The sequence below is a fragment of the Uloborus diversus genome, chromosome 6 (genome assembly GCF_026930045.1).
Source record: "Uloborus diversus isolate 005 chromosome 6, Udiv.v.3.1, whole genome shotgun sequence".
NCBI lineage: Eukaryota > Metazoa > Arthropoda > Arachnida > Araneae > Uloboridae > Uloborus > Uloborus diversus.
In genome coordinates, this window is record NC_072736.1 from 34,177,477 (window position 1) to 34,197,673 (window position 20,197).

At 32.3% G+C, this 20,197-nt stretch overlaps 1 protein-coding gene across 1 annotated transcript in view; it reads left to right on the forward strand.

Moving 5' to 3' along the window:
* Positions 1-20,197, forward strand: part of LOC129224536 (twitchin-like) — a 380,173-nt gene that overhangs the window by 282,334 nt on the left and 77,642 nt on the right. The window contains 11 exon segments of the mRNA XM_054859008.1: positions 689-891; positions 2,683-2,855; positions 4,757-4,886; positions 6,654-6,941; positions 9,520-9,627; positions 11,195-11,386; positions 13,008-13,112; positions 13,274-13,471; positions 14,372-14,556; positions 15,573-15,687; positions 19,442-19,602. Coding sequence (XP_054714983.1) covers positions 689-891; positions 2,683-2,855; positions 4,757-4,886; positions 6,654-6,941; positions 9,520-9,627; positions 11,195-11,386; positions 13,008-13,112; positions 13,274-13,471; positions 14,372-14,556; positions 15,573-15,687; positions 19,442-19,602 — 1,858 coding nt within the window.

The window sequence follows — 20,197 nt, forward strand, 5'->3', positions numbered from 1 at the left end:
GAAGAAAAAGGTGAAACATTGCGTTCCACGTGTGTCTGTTGATAAACATAGGGAGTTTGTTATGATTATTTATCAACGCATTTAATGTGTCTTAGATGGCTTTCAGCAACAGAAATTATTTTGTCCCTTAATGGAACAAAAATATAATACATACAAACAAAATTACTAGACTTATTTGTATTTTCTACGCTACGGCATGCGTTTGTTTTAGCTTTTTCATCCGCCATTAGACGGTGGCTGCAGTGCCCCCTATAGTTTGTTGGAGTTGCTAATCCATCCAAAAAGAAATTGTATAAACCAGAAGAGCTGATAGTTTCGAAAGATTTTATAGCATCCCCTATGTTGTCGCAGTTATTATGCTTTATTCATGTATTTATTTATTTATTTATTTTGCAGTTCAAGTTATTTCTCACAAAAAAACCCCTAAATTATTTGCATAGATAAAATATTGTAGTGAAAACGTGCATCAAGCACGTGGTCTCATAAATGCTTCGTAAAAATTTCTAACTGCACACTTTATTATTTTTCCAATGCAATGTTTCAAACTAAATATCAAAGTTCCCTACACCTTTAATCTTCTCCAAGCACTGTTACTTCATGCCGGATAACCATTAGAATAGCGAATTGTTTGAAAACATTTTTAAATGTCCTAGTTTGTAAAAAGGTAACCATTATACATTATTTCTAGGGCTTATGTCATAGAAAAACGTGACAAGTCACACAATGGACCATGGGTTGAAGCACTCACCATTCCAGCCAAATCAACAGAGGCCGTTGTGCCTAAACTGATGGAGAATACCAATTACGAATTCAGGGTCAAGGCTAAAAATGCTCAAGGGCTGTCGTCCCCTCTGGAGACAGATCGTTCAGTTCTAGTCAAAAATCCATTCAGTAAGTATAGGTCTTACTGGTTTGATTAAAATATTTTTTGAAGTAAATACAGTAGAACCTCTCAATAAGGGACACTAATGGGACCAGACATTTTGTCCCTTAAATAGAGGTGTCCCTTATTCGGAGGGGGATGAGTTGATGCATGCCATGTACTTAGTAGTATAATATCACATTAAACATTAACTATTAACACTTAAGATTAAATACTGAAAATGTCTCATAATGTTAAATAAAATTCATAATTATTCACATTTCTAAGTTTATATTATTTTATTAATTAAAATTTAATAAAAGAATTTGTAATGGCAAAGTTTTGTAGCATACAGAAATAATTTTGAAGTAATTCATTGCATGTACTTGCTTTATGTTATGTAATTTACAATGTAATACTATGTGAATTACAATGTTTAAATTTCTTAAGTTTTATATACAATGCTAATTAGTTTCCCTGAACTCTTCGTCGGCCTTGAACCAACTTGAATAAATTGTTGAGAGGGCAAATTATGCATTTTAATTTCAGCAAGTTTTTTTAAAAATACTTTACTTGTTTCCTTCACATATGTTTATGTCAAACTTACCTCAATTAATTTTTAGAGGAAAAATGAAACTTAAATTCCAGTAAATTCACTATTTCTTATGTGCTTTTACATAATTTCTTGCATTTTTGTTTTTTGTTTGTCCCTTAAATAAAGTGTCCCTTAATTAGAGGTAAATACATGGAAGTCCCTATTCAAAGGAACTGGGACCAGAAAAAATGTCCCTTAAATAGAGGTGTCCCTTATTCGGAGGTGTCCCTTATTGGAGGTTCTACTGTATATAATTTAAACATGATAGGTTCAATGATACACTTCACTTACAATTGAAACCTAATTTACTATTAACCAATTCTAATGTGATTAAAAAGTACTTTCAAAAGCAAAATAGGAATTAACAACACCAAATAGCACAAATGGCAGATTACTGCAGACACGAGTTTCAGCGTTACAAGGAGCGTCTTCTTCAATGCAAAAGACATGACCTTATGGATAAAGCCCAAGCTTTTGTGGGGTGTCTTGTCATCCATAAGCTCATTTCTTTTACAGTGAAAAATGCGTTCCTAGTAACACCGAAAGTAGTGTCTGCAGTAACCGTTATTTGTGCTATTTGAATTTGTTATTTCTTATTTTACTTTTTATGCACAAAGGTATTTATTTAACTTTCAAAAGTGTTTTTTTCCCTTAATTTGAGCATGGTGGAATATTGTAACCTAATGAATGAACGTACCTTAAATATGAATGAATCAAAAAATTTGTAACCCAAAATACAAATACAAAAATTATAAAACGTTTAAACATTTATAGTAACAAACATTTATGTGTAATTTTGTGCATAAGACATTAGTAAGACATTAGTGTAGAAACATTTGAGTAGTTTTTTTCTTCGATTATTTTTGTGAAATGTGTTCAGATGATTTCAAGAAAGGATTGCTTGATAACAATTTTTTGACATTATTCCTTGTTGTCTACAAGTTAAGAGCTTCTGAGATACGTGTAGAATATAATCAAGGGGATCAATATTTTTTTTCGACAAGTAAAACACAGAATATTCATATTGCAAATCAAAATAACTTGGTGATTTGACATGATTTTTAGATCCAACATTTCGTGAAAATAGTGATTACAGGAGTGACCACAGCAACATTATTAATAAGCTTGGAAATTATAACTGTAGTTATAGCTATTACCACAAAACTCGATTTTGAGCTATTCTTTCCCTCTTCTAAGCTTTTCTTCTTCTCCCCCAAACCTTTAGAACCACCGGGACCACCAGGTGCGCCCGAGCCTGTAGATCATGACAGAGATTTCATCAAAATTCGCTGGTCGCCGCCTATGAAAGATGGAGGTTCTGAAATCATTGGTTATGATGTTGAGAGGAGAGATACAAAACTCAACAGATGGGTCCAAGTTAACCATGGCTTAACGAAGGTAAATTCGTCAACTTAGCTAGAGTATTTCATTCTCGTACAATAACTTTTTTAAATTAATGTTTGACATCTTACTGCTATTATAAACGCAAAAACTTGTATATATAGATGTTTGTTACTCTTTCACGCAAAAGCTACTACTTTTTTAATTTACATTACAATAATATAGCTTGTACACTGTAAAAAAATGTGTAAGGTTGTGAGTATTAATGGATTTAACGTTGCACGGATTCTGAAGTTTGTAGCATCAGTGTTTTGCAAACTCAAATTGCTGGAAAACCTTGCACTATCATTTCAGTAGAATTCAGAGAGCATGCGTAAAGATTAGAATAGGCGAAGAGCAGGTAAACGCTTATTAGCGACACGAAAACCGTCCTTGATGGCCGAGAGGTATAAGCTCTTGCTCTGCGACCTGTTTGAGATTCGCGCTCTGGGGTCCGGATCTCACTCAGGTCATTTCCTCTTAATGCAATTAAAAATCTTGTTTGTTAATTAAAATAAATAAATAATTGGTGTAAATTGGTTGGTTAAAAAGCATGAGGCTAAATTTTTGTAAGCATACAGAAAATTCTGGTGTAACCTTGCGCAGAAATGAGCAAGACGTTACTCTATAGTTACGTTACCATGGTGTAACCTTCCACAAGCGATGTGTAACTTTACGCCAGTTATATCAGTTAAGTTACTCCAGAGCAGAGGAGGTAGCTACACTGTTAAACATTCAGGAAGATTTTCTGGTAATTGTTACTATAAAATGGCGGACTTACAGCATCGCTGATTTTTACGGTAATTTATACCGGAGAAATAAGCGGTCTTAGCGCCAACTGGTTGCTGTGGCCTACCGAGGAAACCGTAAAATTTTACAGTAACATTTGATTTTTACCGTAATAGTTACTGGCAACATGGATGCCAGAAACAATTACCGTAAATTTTCCGGAAATTTTTTAACAGTGTAAGCTGTCATCGATTTTATGGAGTAAGGCTGCACAACATTTTTTACAGTGTACAGAGTAACACATAGGCTATAATTTACGAAGATTGTGTGCGAATGTCTAAGATATATAACGATAAGCGTCAATAGGGAAAAATTCTGCCATCTGCGAGCTACTATAGCATGCGCGATCCTTACATCAAATTTGATATTTTTATCGCTTCTAATTTTACAGAAATTGCGTTGCGTATTTGAGTTAAATTCTTTTTTCAACTGGGAAGTAGGATTTTCTTCTTGTATTTGCAATGCGGGTTTAAATTTAAAACACTTTTTCTTCTAGGTGGAGTGTAATTATCATTTCATGTAAATTGCATTGCGTATTTGAGTTAAATTGCTTATCTTTTTTCTACGGGAGACAAGATTTCCCATTTGTTCTAGATATTGTGTGTTTTTTAATTACGGTTCTTTTCTTCGAAGGAAAAAGGAGCGGCGGGGTTTTTGCTCAAATTCTTTAGTTAAAAAGAGCGGGTTGCTAATTAATTGGAGTTCACATTGCTCGGCAATCGGCTGGGTATCGGTAGCTTGGTCACTTGGCGAGATAGGCGATAAACAATGGCAGTGGTGCATTAATTGGCATTTTAAAGCTACTGTTAGTGGAATTTAATGCTTTTTAATTCTTTGGAGAAATATTTTAAATTGCAAAGGAACCGTTACTGCTTTTTTTTTTTTTTTTTTTGGTGTGCGGAAAGGTGAGATTTTTATGTATTCAAGGGAAATTCTTTAAATTTTTAGCACGAGCGCCACCGTCCGGGACAGTTAGTACTTTCTATTTCCAACGGCACAGTTAAAAGGGCAGCTGCAGCAAAAACACATAAATAAAAAAGCAAGTGAACAAATAAAAGCAACTGTAGTCTAGTTATACTTTGTTTCCAGTTAGACGTAATTGTCTGTTTGACTCTTAATTCCTTTTCTAGGGTGCTAGCTTCACTGACAATACTGTGACAGATGGCCATGTGTATGAGTATCGCACTATTGCTCATAACGTAGCCGGATCAAGCGAACCAGGTCCAGCTTCCAAACCAATAGCAGCTAAACCTATGAAAGGTAAGGATTCCGAGTTTTTCTTTTAAATTATATATAAGATATAATCCTGAACTCTATTGTTGTTGTTTCTTTCCTCTGGATGTCTGACGTTGTCAGACAAGATCCAGCAAATCATTGTCCCTTAAAAAATTAATAACAAGAAGGGGGAAGCATATAAGTCTTCTTTGGTAAGATCCAAGCAGTCCAGGATGTGTTTGGCTGAGGCTTGCTGAACCCTGCACTTGGACCACAAAAGTTTTTCTGCCCTCAAATAATGTAAGACTCTTCGCATGGCCGCTTGCCAATCTAGAAATAGCCGATATCGACGCTCTTTCACAGTTGAGATCAAATCCGGAACTCTAATAATATAGTAGATAAAATAATTTATTTTTGGCTTTTTTTTTTTTTTTTTTTGATCAGATTCTTCTAAAGCAAATACTTTTCAAGAGACCACATATAGTTTTTTACTTGGGATATCGATACGCCGATAGTGAAACAAAATGGATCATATAGTTTAAAGGACATTGTACGTTTAATAATGTCTCAGTCTAATGATAAAAATTTGCTCTTACAAACATATAAATGCAGTAGAAAATTTATTTTGAGGTTAGTCATTTTAAAACTGCTATTTAGTTTTGATTTAACATGAGATTTTTATTGTTGTACGATTGATGTTTAATTTGGATATTTTTTTAAAAACAGAATTGAAGCGTATGTCTACAAAAATAGGTATCTTCAAAAAAAAAGGATTCACCTCATATTAAAACAATTCTCGCAGACCAGAACTCACAATTTTCCAAAATATTTAAAGCTTTTCTTAATAACATGGAAAACTTGATGCTTATTCTATTAGTTGCATCTGTTTTTCAGAAACCTATTTCTGAATATTTAGATCCAAATTTGTGATATTTTCACTCATCGTGATCTTTGATTTGTAACGTTGAACTAAAGAATGGAGCAGCTTTGCGAACTGAATGTGGCCCACGTGCCGTAGATTGTGTACCACTGGTTTAAACCAATTAAGGGACCTTTTTGAAACTGTCTGTCTCAAATTAATTTCCTACCAAAGTATTACGATAAAAAACTGTTAAAAAACGCATTTGGAGAATAACTGGAGTTGGATACACTTACTTTTCAGCAACAAGCTTCAATTTTTATGCTCAGTATGACTGAAGTGTTCCTGTATCCAGATTTGCTTTTTTGAATAACATGAGGAAAGAATAAACAGAAACACCGGAGAATTAAAAAGACAACTTTCGTGACGTACATAAACTTCGAAGCTTTGGATTATCATGGACCAATGAATAAAAAACATCGTTATTTTTCGCAGAAAAGGAATTAAAATAATTTTCTACAAGTTTCATACTAATAATAAGTAGTATTTCCCACTTTCACCTTCTGTGTATCATTTAATATGGTTGTACTTGAAAAAAGACTCGTAAGGGTCAACGTTAAAAATTTAGCTTAAAACTAAGACGTCTAGAAGTCTTAATGATACAGAACATGAAATGAATGACGATCTAGAAGAGGTTAGTATGCAATAGCACTTGAACTAAATGACATCTTGGAAACATATGAGTCTACAGTGGGGCATGAAATGAATGACATACTACAGACGTCATTGTAGGTCAAAAGATCAAAAAGTTATTGAAAAGTTATCGTTACTGTTAATAATTTTGTTAGTATTTCAAACGGAAATAGTTTGTAGTTCACTAATTTCCCACTGCTAAATGTTAAAGTTACGTCAATTACATAAATTAATTTTATCAACCTGTTTCATATTGACAGAAAAACCAAAATTGCATATGGATGGTCTTTATGGAAAACTAATAAGAGTACGTGCTGGTGATCCTGTATATATCAACATTCCCATGACCGGCTCTCCGCTACCGACCATCAAATGGACATTCAACAAGCAAAACTTGGTGGACACTCCTCGCACTAGGCAAGAGGTCGGTGATGATTTGATTAAGTTGACCATTCCAAAATCTGCCAGAACTGATAGTGGAGTCTACACTATTTTGGCCAAAAACGCTTATGGTGAAGATTCGGCTGACATCACACTATTAGTTTATGGTGAGTAAGAATCAAAATTTGATTTAAACGAGATTAAACTTTATTAGATCAAATATATTCGCTGATAACTAAGGAGCTTTCTATCAAATTATGTTACATTGATTATAATATCAGATTAATGCAATCTTGTAGATGAGCAAGTTTATTTCCGTATTTTTATTGATCAACAGGAATTTTACTCTCATGTGCGTTTATAATCAGGCTCTATTTTTCCGAGACCGGGAAAAATATTATCAAGTTAGCACGATCTGGCAAATGAATAAGACCCTTATTTTCATGAGTGGGTTTAAAAAATAATTTGATGCTCATGATCGTTTATTACTAGGCTGTATTGTCCCAAATTTTTGAAAATATTATTGAGGTAGCGTGATCACGTAAGAAAAACCTGAATTTTACGAATATAAGCGTGTGTTTATTATTCAAAGTGAATTTGGCACACATTAGCGTTTATATAATTAGGGTCAATTTCTCCGAATTACTGAAAATATTATCGAGTTAACGCGATCCCGTAAATTAATCAGACTTATTAACATGTATTTATAATACAACAATAATTTAATTCTCATGATTGTTTATAACTAGGCTGTATTCCTCAAATCGTTAAAAATGTCATTAAAATAACCCGGTCACGGAGGAAAAGCGAGAATTTTACGAATATGAACGTGTTATTTATTATTCAAAATTAATTTGGCGCTCATTAGCGTTGATAATTAGGGTCTATTTCTCCGAATCACTGAAAGTACAATTGAGTCAACGCGATCTCGCAAATTAATAAAACTTGTTATCATGAGTGAGTATTTATTATTCAACAATAATCTAATTCTCCTGATAAATTATAACTAGGTTGTATTTTGCAAAAAAAAAAAAAAAAAAAAAAAAAAAAAAAAAAAAACGTCGAAAACCTCATTAAGCCGGAGCGATCTCTGAATTTTACAGATATGAACGTATGTTTTATACAACATGAATCTAGAGCTCATTAGCGTTTATAATTAGGGTCCATTTCTCCAAATCCTTGAGAATAGAGCCGAGACTACACGATCTTACAGAAGAACAACTCATTTATATTCATGCTTTTATTGATGAACACTAATTTGACACTTATCAGCGTTTGTAATCAGGCTATATTTCTCCAAACTGCTGAAAACGTTATCGATTATACGAATCTAATAATCAAGCTATTTTAGTAGAAAAAATATGTTTATTCTCATAAACGTGTTCTTATTTATCAACAAGAGTTAAACACTGAAAAGAGCGATCAGGGTTATAAATTAAGAACACCTTTAGATGAATCATTTTTGGTTTTCAGATGAAAAAGTAAACAAAGGTAGCTGACAATTATTAACTCAAAGCAATGAACGTCAGATCACGTTCAATATGAAAGATGATAGTGATCGATGTATTGTGATATCAAAAAACAATGATAATCTCACGTACATCGGTATAATTCTAAAAAAATTGTTAATTTTATGCATTAACTAGCAGTACCCGCACAGCTAAAAATTTAAAGAAAATCCGTTGAACTAAAGAAATACAAATTACACCAAATTACATTTGCAATAGCTTTCAAATGTAAAAAACTCCATAATTCGCCAAGCGACTTTCTAATTAAAAAGAAAATCAACATACGCACAATAAATTTAAAATAAAGTAATAACAGTAAAATATGCATGAGCAACAAAGGCAACTTCCTCCAAAATGTTTAAAAAGAAAGTAATTGAAAAATTGTCTGGAAAAAGGACCTAGTGTTATAGTTGAAAATTGTCTGGAAAGTGGACCTAGTGTTATAGCAATTTCTCAAAAGAGAAGCCTTGAAAATTGGCTCAATTTGAATCGCTTATATCTCCTCTTCTAATTAATTGAGAAAAATGGAACAAACATCATCTTGTTTGGGAAGGAAAACCTTTTCCAACGATATATTAATGTTAGGGGGTGGGGGATTTTTTTACCACCTAATTAGCCGAAATTTAGCTTAATTAGTTAATTAGAATAAACTAATTCGAAATTTAGAATTTCGGCTTCGAGGTGCACGGACCCAGGGTACTTTCGAATTTTTGTGCCAAGTTTCAGGGCTGTAGGTGCTATGAGTTTTTCTGGCCTTTGGGTACAAACAAAGAAACACCGTCACCTTTATGTATATATATATATATATATATATATATATATATATATATATATATATATATATATATATATATATATATATAAATTTTATTTTAACTCAGAATTTTAACTCAGTCAAAAAAAAAAAGTGATCTCCAAAGATCAGTAATTTTTTCCCCGTAAAAGTAAGTTTTTTATCTATAAAAAAGAGTTACCGGGACAGTCGCGAGACGAAAAAAAATATACAAGCTTGTTTAAAATTAACATTGCACGTTAGCGTTACACTTACACTATATATATATATATACCCCAGAAATTTGTCCTCTATTATCTTCATTTTATTTGTGAAGTTTTCAAAGATCATTAAAAAATTCTAAGACTCCTATGCTAATATTGTTGCAACTCAAAATTTAACATTGATGATTTTATCCATTACTAAAAACTCATCAACAAAAGCAAACAAATATTTTACTTCTAGATAAACCTGCTGCACCAAGAGGACCTTTAGAAGCAACTGAAACTACTAACAGCTCAATAACACTGAAGTGGTTGAAACCTGAAGATGATGGTGGCTCTGAGCTGACAGGTTAGCATTTTCTTAATATATTTAAATTAAAAATACAGCATGTAAGATCTTTAGTATTTGAAGCACATAAACCAAAAATTCTAGCATGTGAAATAAAATGTAGTTTAATGCAAAAGAAGGTAGAAATCTAAAAGTTTATTTTTTACAGTTCAATTAAACTATACACATGAGTTCCTCAATAGTAACATAAAAAATATCGAATCTGTACTCGATTTCAATGCAAGTATTTTTAACACGTAAGGTGTAATAGTAACTGTTGCTAATTATATTATTTCTCCTTTTAAAACGGATGTACCAGAAACGGTTGGAAGGAAGAAAAAAAGCGCTTAGATTTCTTCAATATTAGCAGCACACTGCGTTTCATTTCATCTGCCAGTATTTTTGTTATTAATGCCCAGAACGGTAACGGTATTTCTCGGACAATCTATCGAGACATAGATAATACCTTTGCTCGAGACATAGACAATACCTTTGCTTCAGACAAACTGCATAGTTTAAGTCTGGTGAAAAGTGTACTATATTTACGCAACTCAGAAATACTTAAAAGAAAATTATAATTTTAAAAATGGAAAAAATCAATTCTTCAAAATTTAAAACACACTTTGTATTCCATCTGCAAGCCACCTATTGTTAAAAAATGCTTATCTGATTTGGTGTCATGTACTTGATGTTTTGGACAGTTTTCTTATGTAATACAAATTTATTGTGCTAAACAACTGAGTTACTGAAGAAGTGTTTCTTATTACAACAGGCCTTTTATTTAGTTTACCAGCTGTCTGCGGTGGATCGATACACCTCCGTTTCTCCGAAGTACAAAATTGGCGCTATATTCTAAAGTGCTCTTTAGCGTCAATACCCCCCAGGGTTACCTGTTCCCGTCACTGATGGGACATACCAGATGGGAGTCCCTCGGGAAACTTTATTTAACACATAATACAATTACAAATTACGAACAATCACAAGCAAACACAATGACAAACAAATACACTCACTCACAACATTTAAACACATAGTTAATAATAACATAAGAAAATAGGAAAAAATTATGGCTAAGAAGCCAAAACAGAGTCATGGACTTTATGGTGGAAAATAAACATAAGATAAAGAATACATTTTTTAACGCGGGACTCAAATCGCGTATCACTGACGTCCACAGCCTTTCACTGAAACGCAAAAAAATTGACTGACGCCAACATTTCAATTTTATGGCACCAAAAGTTTAACTATTTCTTTAAGTCATAATTCGTAAAATGTGGAAGAAATATCATTTATTTCTCATGATTCATTTACGGTGCAAGTTTCATGTAGAATGAAAATTGATTTTAATCTTATAAATTTAATAATTATTTATTTGCTACATTATAACTACATTTGTTAAACACATTAAAAGACTATCAAGTATTGATAAAAAGTGAGAGTATTCTATCTTTAACTTCAAGACAGTTCATTTATCTATGGATTTCCATATAATTAAATTTATTATTTTTTTTTAAGCATAGAACTTTTATAACGAGTTTGACGAATTCTGTACTGGTTTTTTCGAGTAAAATTTATGTTTATTTTGTAGGATACATTGTTGAGAAATGTGAAATTGGAGCCGATAAGTGGGCTCCCGTTGGAGGATATTGTCCAAGCACAACGTTCACTGTCAAAGGATTGGACGAAGGAAAGCAGTACCGATTTAGAGTCAGAGCAGAAAACATTTATGGCATAAGCGATGCTTTGGAAAGTAAACCTTTTACAGCCAAGAATCCGTTCGGTAAGCTGTTATTTCGTTATTTTTATTTATTAGTGTTTAAGTAACATTATGGCACGATTTGTAACACAATTTCTGTTGAGTTCGGCTTTTGAAAACACAGGTTTTCTTCTACCACGTTTCTTCTCTGTGTCATATGAGGCAGTGAAAAGCAAAGGGATGCAAGAGGACATTTTCAAGTTTTGAGTAAAACGCGTTTAAAGTTGCGGTCCTAGGCAGGCTTTCATTGAAATGTTTTTCTAAATCATGCTGCATACATCTACCAGAGTTACTAGTACTATCTCTTGCACCCAAATAGAGAAGATGTTTACCTTTCATTGGTACCCCCCTAATTTTGAATTTTGTCACTTATATTCCATTGCTTCTCACTGCTTCATAGGTGAATGCTATCATTTTCCGCGGGAGAGTACGTAGCACAGGAAGTCCTACTGTTCTTTTATTAGCTGATATAAATATTTTTAAATCGAAATAAAAGGGTTTTTTTTCTTTTCAAAACATTACTTATGAAAAATTTAGTTCTTTCCTTTTTTTTGTCACAGCAATAATAATAATAATAATAATTTTTTACTAAGGATTGTATAATAATTTGCTGTTTATCTGCAACACGAAAATGTGTATTTTATATTTAGTACATGCAATGGTTTATCATCCCGTGTATTTTTAAAAATATCCTATATTTTGTGAATTAGCTGCTTTGGTCATGAAGTAATTAAAAAACTTGACATGATAAGCTAAAGCTGAGATAGTTTTTGAACTCAAAAGTCCATCGGTTATTTGAAAACAAATCTTAGATGTAAGACAAACAAATCACTGCTCTACAGTTTAATATAACTGGTTTTACATGCAGCACAACTTTTGATATAATGTATCATTGCACAAAGCTATAAAAGTTTTTGCACTCAAAGAATAAATGTTCTTAACTTACCGTTCGAGTGCTCTAGCAAATCAATTATTGTTTTCAAAATTCTCTCATTTCAGCATTCTTAAAAGTACAAGAATATTTTATGGACCTGAAAGAGTTGTTTAAGTAACAATTCTAAAGCATGACGACCAAAATAATTAGTTTTTCGTTTGAATTTCGTGACAAAATAAACTAAAATGTTATATTTTGTCTGTCACAAAAAATCTTAAGGTAAAACTAATCGCCTCAATTTAAAACTTTTTTTACTAAATAATATAAAAGTATTGAACTTTTAAAAGTTAAATATCTTATTTTACTTTATTTGATGTTTAATTAGATAACAAAATTCAATGGAAAAAATATAAGTCTTGAGATCAATTTTACTTCGTTTTTTTTTTTTTTTTTTTTAAATACATTTTCCTAAGGACAGACCTGTGTCGAGGTATGAATTTGTAATTGCTAAAAATGAGACTTAGAGCTAATTGTAAGAATATTTTTGTATATGTTTTGATGATATAATACTCGTAGTTAGTCAACTTCTTTTTCATTATATTGTATGTAATATTAGAGAAATTTAAAAGTTTATAAAAGTTTGCTCAATATCATTACAATTATCTGCTTCTCGGCAAAAATTTCTTTTAAAGTCTACATTTCGCTGTGTGGCATCTCATCACAATCATTACCGTTTACGTTATAAACATCTTGATCTAATTTCCTTTTCAGATCCTCCAGATCCGCCAAGTCAACCCAAAGTTTTGGACCACGGACCAACATTTGTCTCGTTGTCTTGGCAGCCACCAGCACATGATGGTGGAAAACCAGTCACAGGTAATTTCTATTGAAAGAACGCGTAAATATATATATTTGCAATTTTATCACTCTGTCAATTGTAAATGAAAAGTAATTTATAATGGAAAATGAATACTACTAATTTTACAATCATTAGTTTCGGAAAATACGGGTAAAAAGCTAATAAAAATGTCTTGCAGGATATCTTGTGGAAAAGAAAGAAAAAGGTACTCAAGAATGGGTACGGGTAACAGCCTTCCCGATCCCGACGACGGATTTTGTTGTACCCAGCTTGTCGGATGGACAGACATATGAATTCCGAGTCCTGGCTGTGAACGAAGGAGGTGTTGGCAAACCCAGTAAACCAACAGGACCAGTTATGGCAGTTAAGAAAATGTGTAAGTAGCGTCATTTATATTTAATATGCGTATGTATCATCTAATTTACTCAAGCTGCTGAAATTTCTTACCAGAGTAGCGGAACCAGAGCTTTTTTTAGAGGAAAGGGTAGTAGAAAGAGTAAGAGTTATAACTCTTACGTGTCTATACATGTACAATATTAAGTACCTAACCCGTTTTAAATGTTTCCTTCGCCTCCAATAAAAAATCAACGGTATCATGCGAAATCTTCGGTATCCAGCATTTTACAACTTTCAGTGATAAAATAATCCAAATTTACACATTTTGTTTATATATTTAGTCAAGTTTTTACAAGTTTCTCATGGAAAAGTATCATCTTTTAACAGCTATACAAATATCTTAAGATAAGTTTTAAGATTTCGCGATTATTAATTATAAAAACTGTTCTTAAATTTTGTATTTAGGCTGTTATAGCCATGTGATTGAAATGTTCGAAACTATTAAGTTTTTCTTATAGTTTTTCCATCCACCTGAAGGCTTCCCAATCCACACGGGTGAGATTTAGGACTTTCAAAATACAACGTTTTACATATTTAACATCTCTGCTCATCTATTCACGGAAGAATTTTCAGGATCCAAATATACACTAGAAGCCCTATGTTCATGCTTCCGTACTTTAAACCATTCGTAAAATTAATTTTAAAATAAATATTTGTTTTATGAGCTATGTTTTACATTTTCTGCTTGTTGGCATTCTAGTATATTCTATAGAATGAAAATGCAATCGAAAAACCGGGAACTTATAAATGTAAAAGATTTGTTGACACAACATAAATATATTTTATTTAACTCATTCGATAAAAATTGAAAATAATGAAAAGTTATTTTTAAACTGTTCTATAAAAGTATAATAAATATTCTTAATAAATGTATTTTTAGATCCACCAGAAGCTCCTGAAGCGCCACACATTGATAAAATTACCAAAGAATCTGTGACACTCTCTTGGCCAAAACCAAACGATGGTGGAAGCAAAATCCTTGGTTATTATATTGAGAAGCGAATGAAAGACAGCAAAGACTGGGACATTATCAATAACATTCTTCACAAAGATCGAACTTTCTTGGTAAGAATTCCAATTATCTACCAGATTATCTTTCTAGAGGGACGGGCGACTTTCTAATGTAATTATGGTTTCAGGAGGAAGTCTAAACGATCACAATTACCTTATAAATCATCTCGACTGAGTAGAATTGTTTTATTTAATTGTAATACTATAAGTGAATACATTTGTTGAGGAAAAAAGATGACTACAGGTACAACTCTGATTTCTAAAAAGTTTATTAGAGATAAAATTGTACTTTTTAGTTTTAGTACCATATTTAAAATTAGATACGTTGAGAAATACGAAAATTATGTGTAAAGAAAAAATGGCAAAGATGCCCGATGGTGTAAAAGAAAAATGCACTAAAAAATCAGAAATTGAAAATCACAAAAAAAGCCAAAGATTTGAATTTAACAAAAGAATAATGAAGCTTATTAGAATTTCAATTATATTTAAAAGTAGAGTTAGAGATGAGATCAGAAGTGATAATATGATGCAACAGTCAAAATGATTTTACTTCATACATAATTCTGGCAATTAAACTTACTACGCAGTTATTTAAAAAACCGTCTAGTTATTTTTCATCAAAATATAACTTTATAAAATTTTGTAATATTATGGAAAGAGAAATAATTCTTAGTGTGTAAACTTATCAATTTTGAACGTAAAAAGATTAGAATAATTTGGATGGGACGTACGCTGATACAATCAACAAGAAAGTTCTGATACGCATCAAAAAAGTTTTGCTATTACAAAATTCTTTTGTCTCCAAGATATTTTATTCTTTTCTTTTGTCTTTAAAACGATAACAATCGATGCTAGAAGAATTTAACAAAATAAAAGTAACAGAAACCGGCGATAAAAGTTCGTCACACTAATAACATGCAGTCAGTCAATCTTTCATCACTAACTTTTTTAGGAAGTAAAATACGGTAATGTATCTTAAAACAGCGCTTTGGGAAACTTTTTTTTTATTAATTAAATAGGTTACTTTTAAAATACTTGAAATTATTGATGGTTTTCAACATTCATCATAGGTACCAGAATTACAAGAAGGTAAAGAATACGAATTCAGAATCATTGCTGTCAATAACATCGGTGAAAGTCCGCCAAGCAAGCCAAGTGCGATGGTTCTTGTTGAGGAGCAACCTGGTAAGACTATGAAACACTTGAATTTTAAAAGCAATGAGTAAAAGCGTACATTTTAAATAATAAGAAAACACATTATTTTAGACAAACATTTCAAAAGTCAACCATTGTTTCAAGTTATTCATGGACTTAGAGAATAAGCATGAATTTAGAACAGTGAGGTATCGTCGCCTCCGAGCAAGAGTAGGATATCTTACCGTTGTTTCTGGGGTAAGATGTCTTACGGTTGCTCTGAGGCAACGATATGAGAGCTAATTTCATTCGTTCATGAAATTCAGGCCCCACTTTTTCCACCTTGAAGTTTTTAAATGACTAAACACAAGATCATCTACTCTTTATGATTCTGATTCAACTTCCAACCTCATCCACAAGATATTCATCCCATTTCCTCGAGAAGATACATTTCAGAGAAATATTGCTCTTAAGCCTCTTCTGCCCATTGTGACTGTGATGTAACAGCAAATTTCATCCTATTTCCTCATAGGAGCGCTTTCGGAGCGTAGTCTGCCGGTATGATTTTAGTATTACAATATGGCTGCTTTACTGCTTTGCATTTTAATTGTAGTTTCTTACGCAAGTTAATATTTCAATCAGAGTCACAAAACTATTCTGAAAATATTTAAAAAAATTAAACAAAATTGACCTTAAATGTGTTACACACATTTGTCATCATCCTTTCAAAAGAGTTGACATTCGTTATTTAAACATTCCTTCTAATATTACACTTGCTGTTCCTAACTAGTGTGATTTCTCGGCAATTACTTGCTTGATAGGCTGCGGATTTTTCTTTGATATTTTAATGCCTAATAAATTTAAAATTCAAGGAATTAATTTACTTTGGCAAGAAACAGGCTTTTGCTCGCTATGAAAAAAGCATATATTGGCGATGGCCCGTTAAAAGAATTAGAGTGTCGACTCGATTTCAATAAGGGGTCGTTCCGTATCAAAGCGATCAAAAAAGTAAAATTTTCAAGCTGACCCTTTTTTGATTTTTCTAAAACTTTCTACAGAGATAGTGTTTGGTAATAAAAATAAAACCCAAATTTTTAGAATTTTAATACAAATATTCTTTGATTATTTTGGTCATTACAAAAAATCAAATTTTGGTAAAAGGAGTAACTTTTGAACACATATAACTTTTGTTCTAACTTCACTACATGCAAAAACTTGATACCATTTTAAAGCTCTTAAAACGCGCTTTAAGATGATGTATTACATGATACAAAAATGCAATCTTTATTTTTGAAGGTCATTCAAAATTACCTTTGACCTTGAATAATCCCGAAAGTTATTATTTAAAACAAAAATATTTTACACACTATTGAGTTCTTTATATCTGCCAAGTTTCATTTTGGGAAAATTAGGGGATCAGATACAATTTAATATTTCACGCAACGGATGTTTGACGATAAATTGAAAAATAATGATATAGTAACGTTTGGCAGACGATAAACTAGAAATGTATAACACTTTTAAAATTATAGTTGCTTTTTTTTTAAGTATCATCTGCAGATTGACTTACAGATGCTATTTTCCGTCTGCGATGGAGTGGTCCGGGATTCGAATCCCGGCTCGGGCATGGATGTACTTTCTCTCTCTTGTCCTTCCTTTGTGTGAATGTGTCGTGCTGTGAATGGATGCCTACTCTATTAAGCGGTCCTATAGCATGTGTGTATTGTGGAAGTCGAACTTCACACCAAATTACGGTACAGTTGAAAAAGTGAAGCAGCGCTTCCCAAATTGCCAGCTTTGCTGGCACAAGACAACATTAACAAGGTTCTCATCCCGATGAGTTGAATCAACTTTTTAGTTGATTCAACTCTACGGGAAATAGCCAAGCATTCGCCCTACACACAAGTAAATTTGTTGAGTGAACTGAATTCAGTTTTAACAGCGTTGTGGGGTATTTTTAGAAGAAAAATTGAATCTACGAAGTTGCCTCGTGTGAAGACAATAGAATTCTCCATTCATCGAGCTAACATGCAACTGTTTTGAAAAGTTGATTCAACTAACCGTCTCGTGTTTATAAAGTCCTAATAGAATGCTACAAGTAATAAAGTGCTTTTAGAACATTCTTTACCTAAACATGTGATTGCATTGCAGTTTTAGTCTGTTGTAAGCAAAGGCGACCCAAAATTTTAATTTTTAGGAGGTCAGAAATTCTTAATTTGCTGAATAAAACTTAAAATTTCTCCAAATGATCATAATTCTGCCAAGATTAACTCCAAATTTTGCCGAATGATGATAATTTTTCTGAATCGGACAAAATTTGTTGAATAAGGTCATTTTGGGAAACTCATATTGGCCTCCCGTGACCTTCCATCGGGGCGCACCAGGTTGTAATCCTTTTCATCTGCCATAACATTGTGTGTGTGAAAACTTGAGACCCGTTTTTACTCAAGTGCAGAAACTGGAAGGAGATATAAATTTACAGAAGGCATAAAGCAACCTAGCAAAGCATTGTCAAGAAGAAGTATATAACTGTTAAGTCAAGTTCGGCTGCACGGATAACTTGTAGAATTATTTTATGTAATTTACTCATTGTACATCACATTGAATGAGTTTTTCATTTTTCTAAGGTTATATTATCAGCATCATTATAACACTTTTGGGCACACATATTTGACTTTCAATTGATGGCAATTGATTTTTGGCCACTCGGAGTAACATTAAAGTTTAAATTATGCATCATCCCAGTGTTGTCCCAACATGAAACTTGGCACAAATAAAGAAAACAATAGTGCATACAAAATATATTTTTTTCATATTTTCAAAATTATAACATAATTTTTGAAAATAGTCGAGGTCAAGAGTCAATTCAAATGACCTTCAAAATGAAAAATTGTATTTTTTTTATCATGTAATGTATCATTTTAAAGCTCTTAATATAAACTTTCAAAATATAGAAAGTTCAAGTTCCTGACTTTATTTGTTCCAGAGTTATGGTCAGGCAAATATGAGCCGGTGGGGAGCAAAACATTAAAATTTCGACCCCTTATATCTAAAAAACTACAACAGCTAGAGGGTCAAAATTTGGTTTTTTGATACCACTTAGTAAATGGGTATGAACCTGCAAAATATTGTTATAATCTGTGAGCACTCACTTTTTATGTGTGTGAGTTGACATGGGATGACCCTAAAGGCACATAATTTTATTCAAAGATAGAAGAACATTTTCAGCAACTTTTGACAAAATGGTTGAACGCAAGTTAACACGGTTTCACGATGCAGAAAAACAGCTTGCAGTCCGTTGCCAATCGACAGACGATAAATACAACAATAAATAAAACCAAAGACTTTGTACCGAGATCTGGCGGAAAAGGGGATTACATTCAGGTAACCATCACACTATTCTTCAACATTCTGTGAATATCTATATATTTTTTTCTACAGAAAATAATCATTTTCGTTTGAGCAGTAGGAGTTAAGAGAAAAAATACCTAGTCTTTATTCTTATCGACATCTTTTTGACAAAAAATTATTATTTGAATTCAAAGGAAAATAGTATTCTGAGTTATCTTCGAACGAAAAGAGTTCTTTGACTATACTGAACATTTTAGTGCGATTTTGTCACGCTATATTGCATAATTCAGCAATCCGCAAACTTTCAAATAATATAATTGAAAAGTATTTTCTAAATAAGCATATGGAATTAGTTTTATATCTTATCTGTTTTAGTAAATTATTTTTACTATTAATTAAATTAACGTACTACGTTGTTATTTTAAACATTTGATTCACTTAATTTACATTTCAGATAAGCCCAGAATTGATGTTGGAGCAGTGAAAGACATCGTGGTAAAAGCAGGAGAAGAGTTTTCCATTACTGTACCATTCACAGGGTTTCCAAAACCAACTGCCACTTGGACCAAAAATGATAAGGATATTGATGAAACGGACGCAAGAATGTTCCTCAAGGTACGTGAATGTGATGGTTATTAATTACTGGACAAATATGAAAAAGTTAATGTCCTTGTATTTTGAAATATGCTACGTCTCCGCTTGCAAAACATTAACCCAAATTCTTTAAATCTTCAAATTATGCTGCAGTTTTAGACCTTAACAAATGTCACAAAAAAATCAAGTTTTTTTTTTTTTTTCCTTTAAACATTTTGTAGACAAGAAAGTAGTGTCGTGTTTTTCAAGCAAATAACTTTTCGCTAGTTTTTTCTTTTTAACTCTTATGTAAAAAAATCTCATTAACATCATTCTTTAGCTTCCTAGTTTACAAATTTTCAATCCGAGGTGGATAAAAACGACATGTTTTGGAGCAAACTATCTGAAAATGACATTCTGGATATTATTCAAAGTTTTAATATTACGTGACTTAGAACGTGCTGCAGCGATTAGAGCGAAAGAAAATCTGATGATGCAATGTCGGGTGACTAAATTCCAGCACTTGTCAACAGAAAAGGCCTGATTGTGCCACATGACAATACAAGATAACACTTCTTAAGACGAGCTCGGGAAAAAATAATGTCCCACCTACCTTAATCACGCAACATTGCACCAC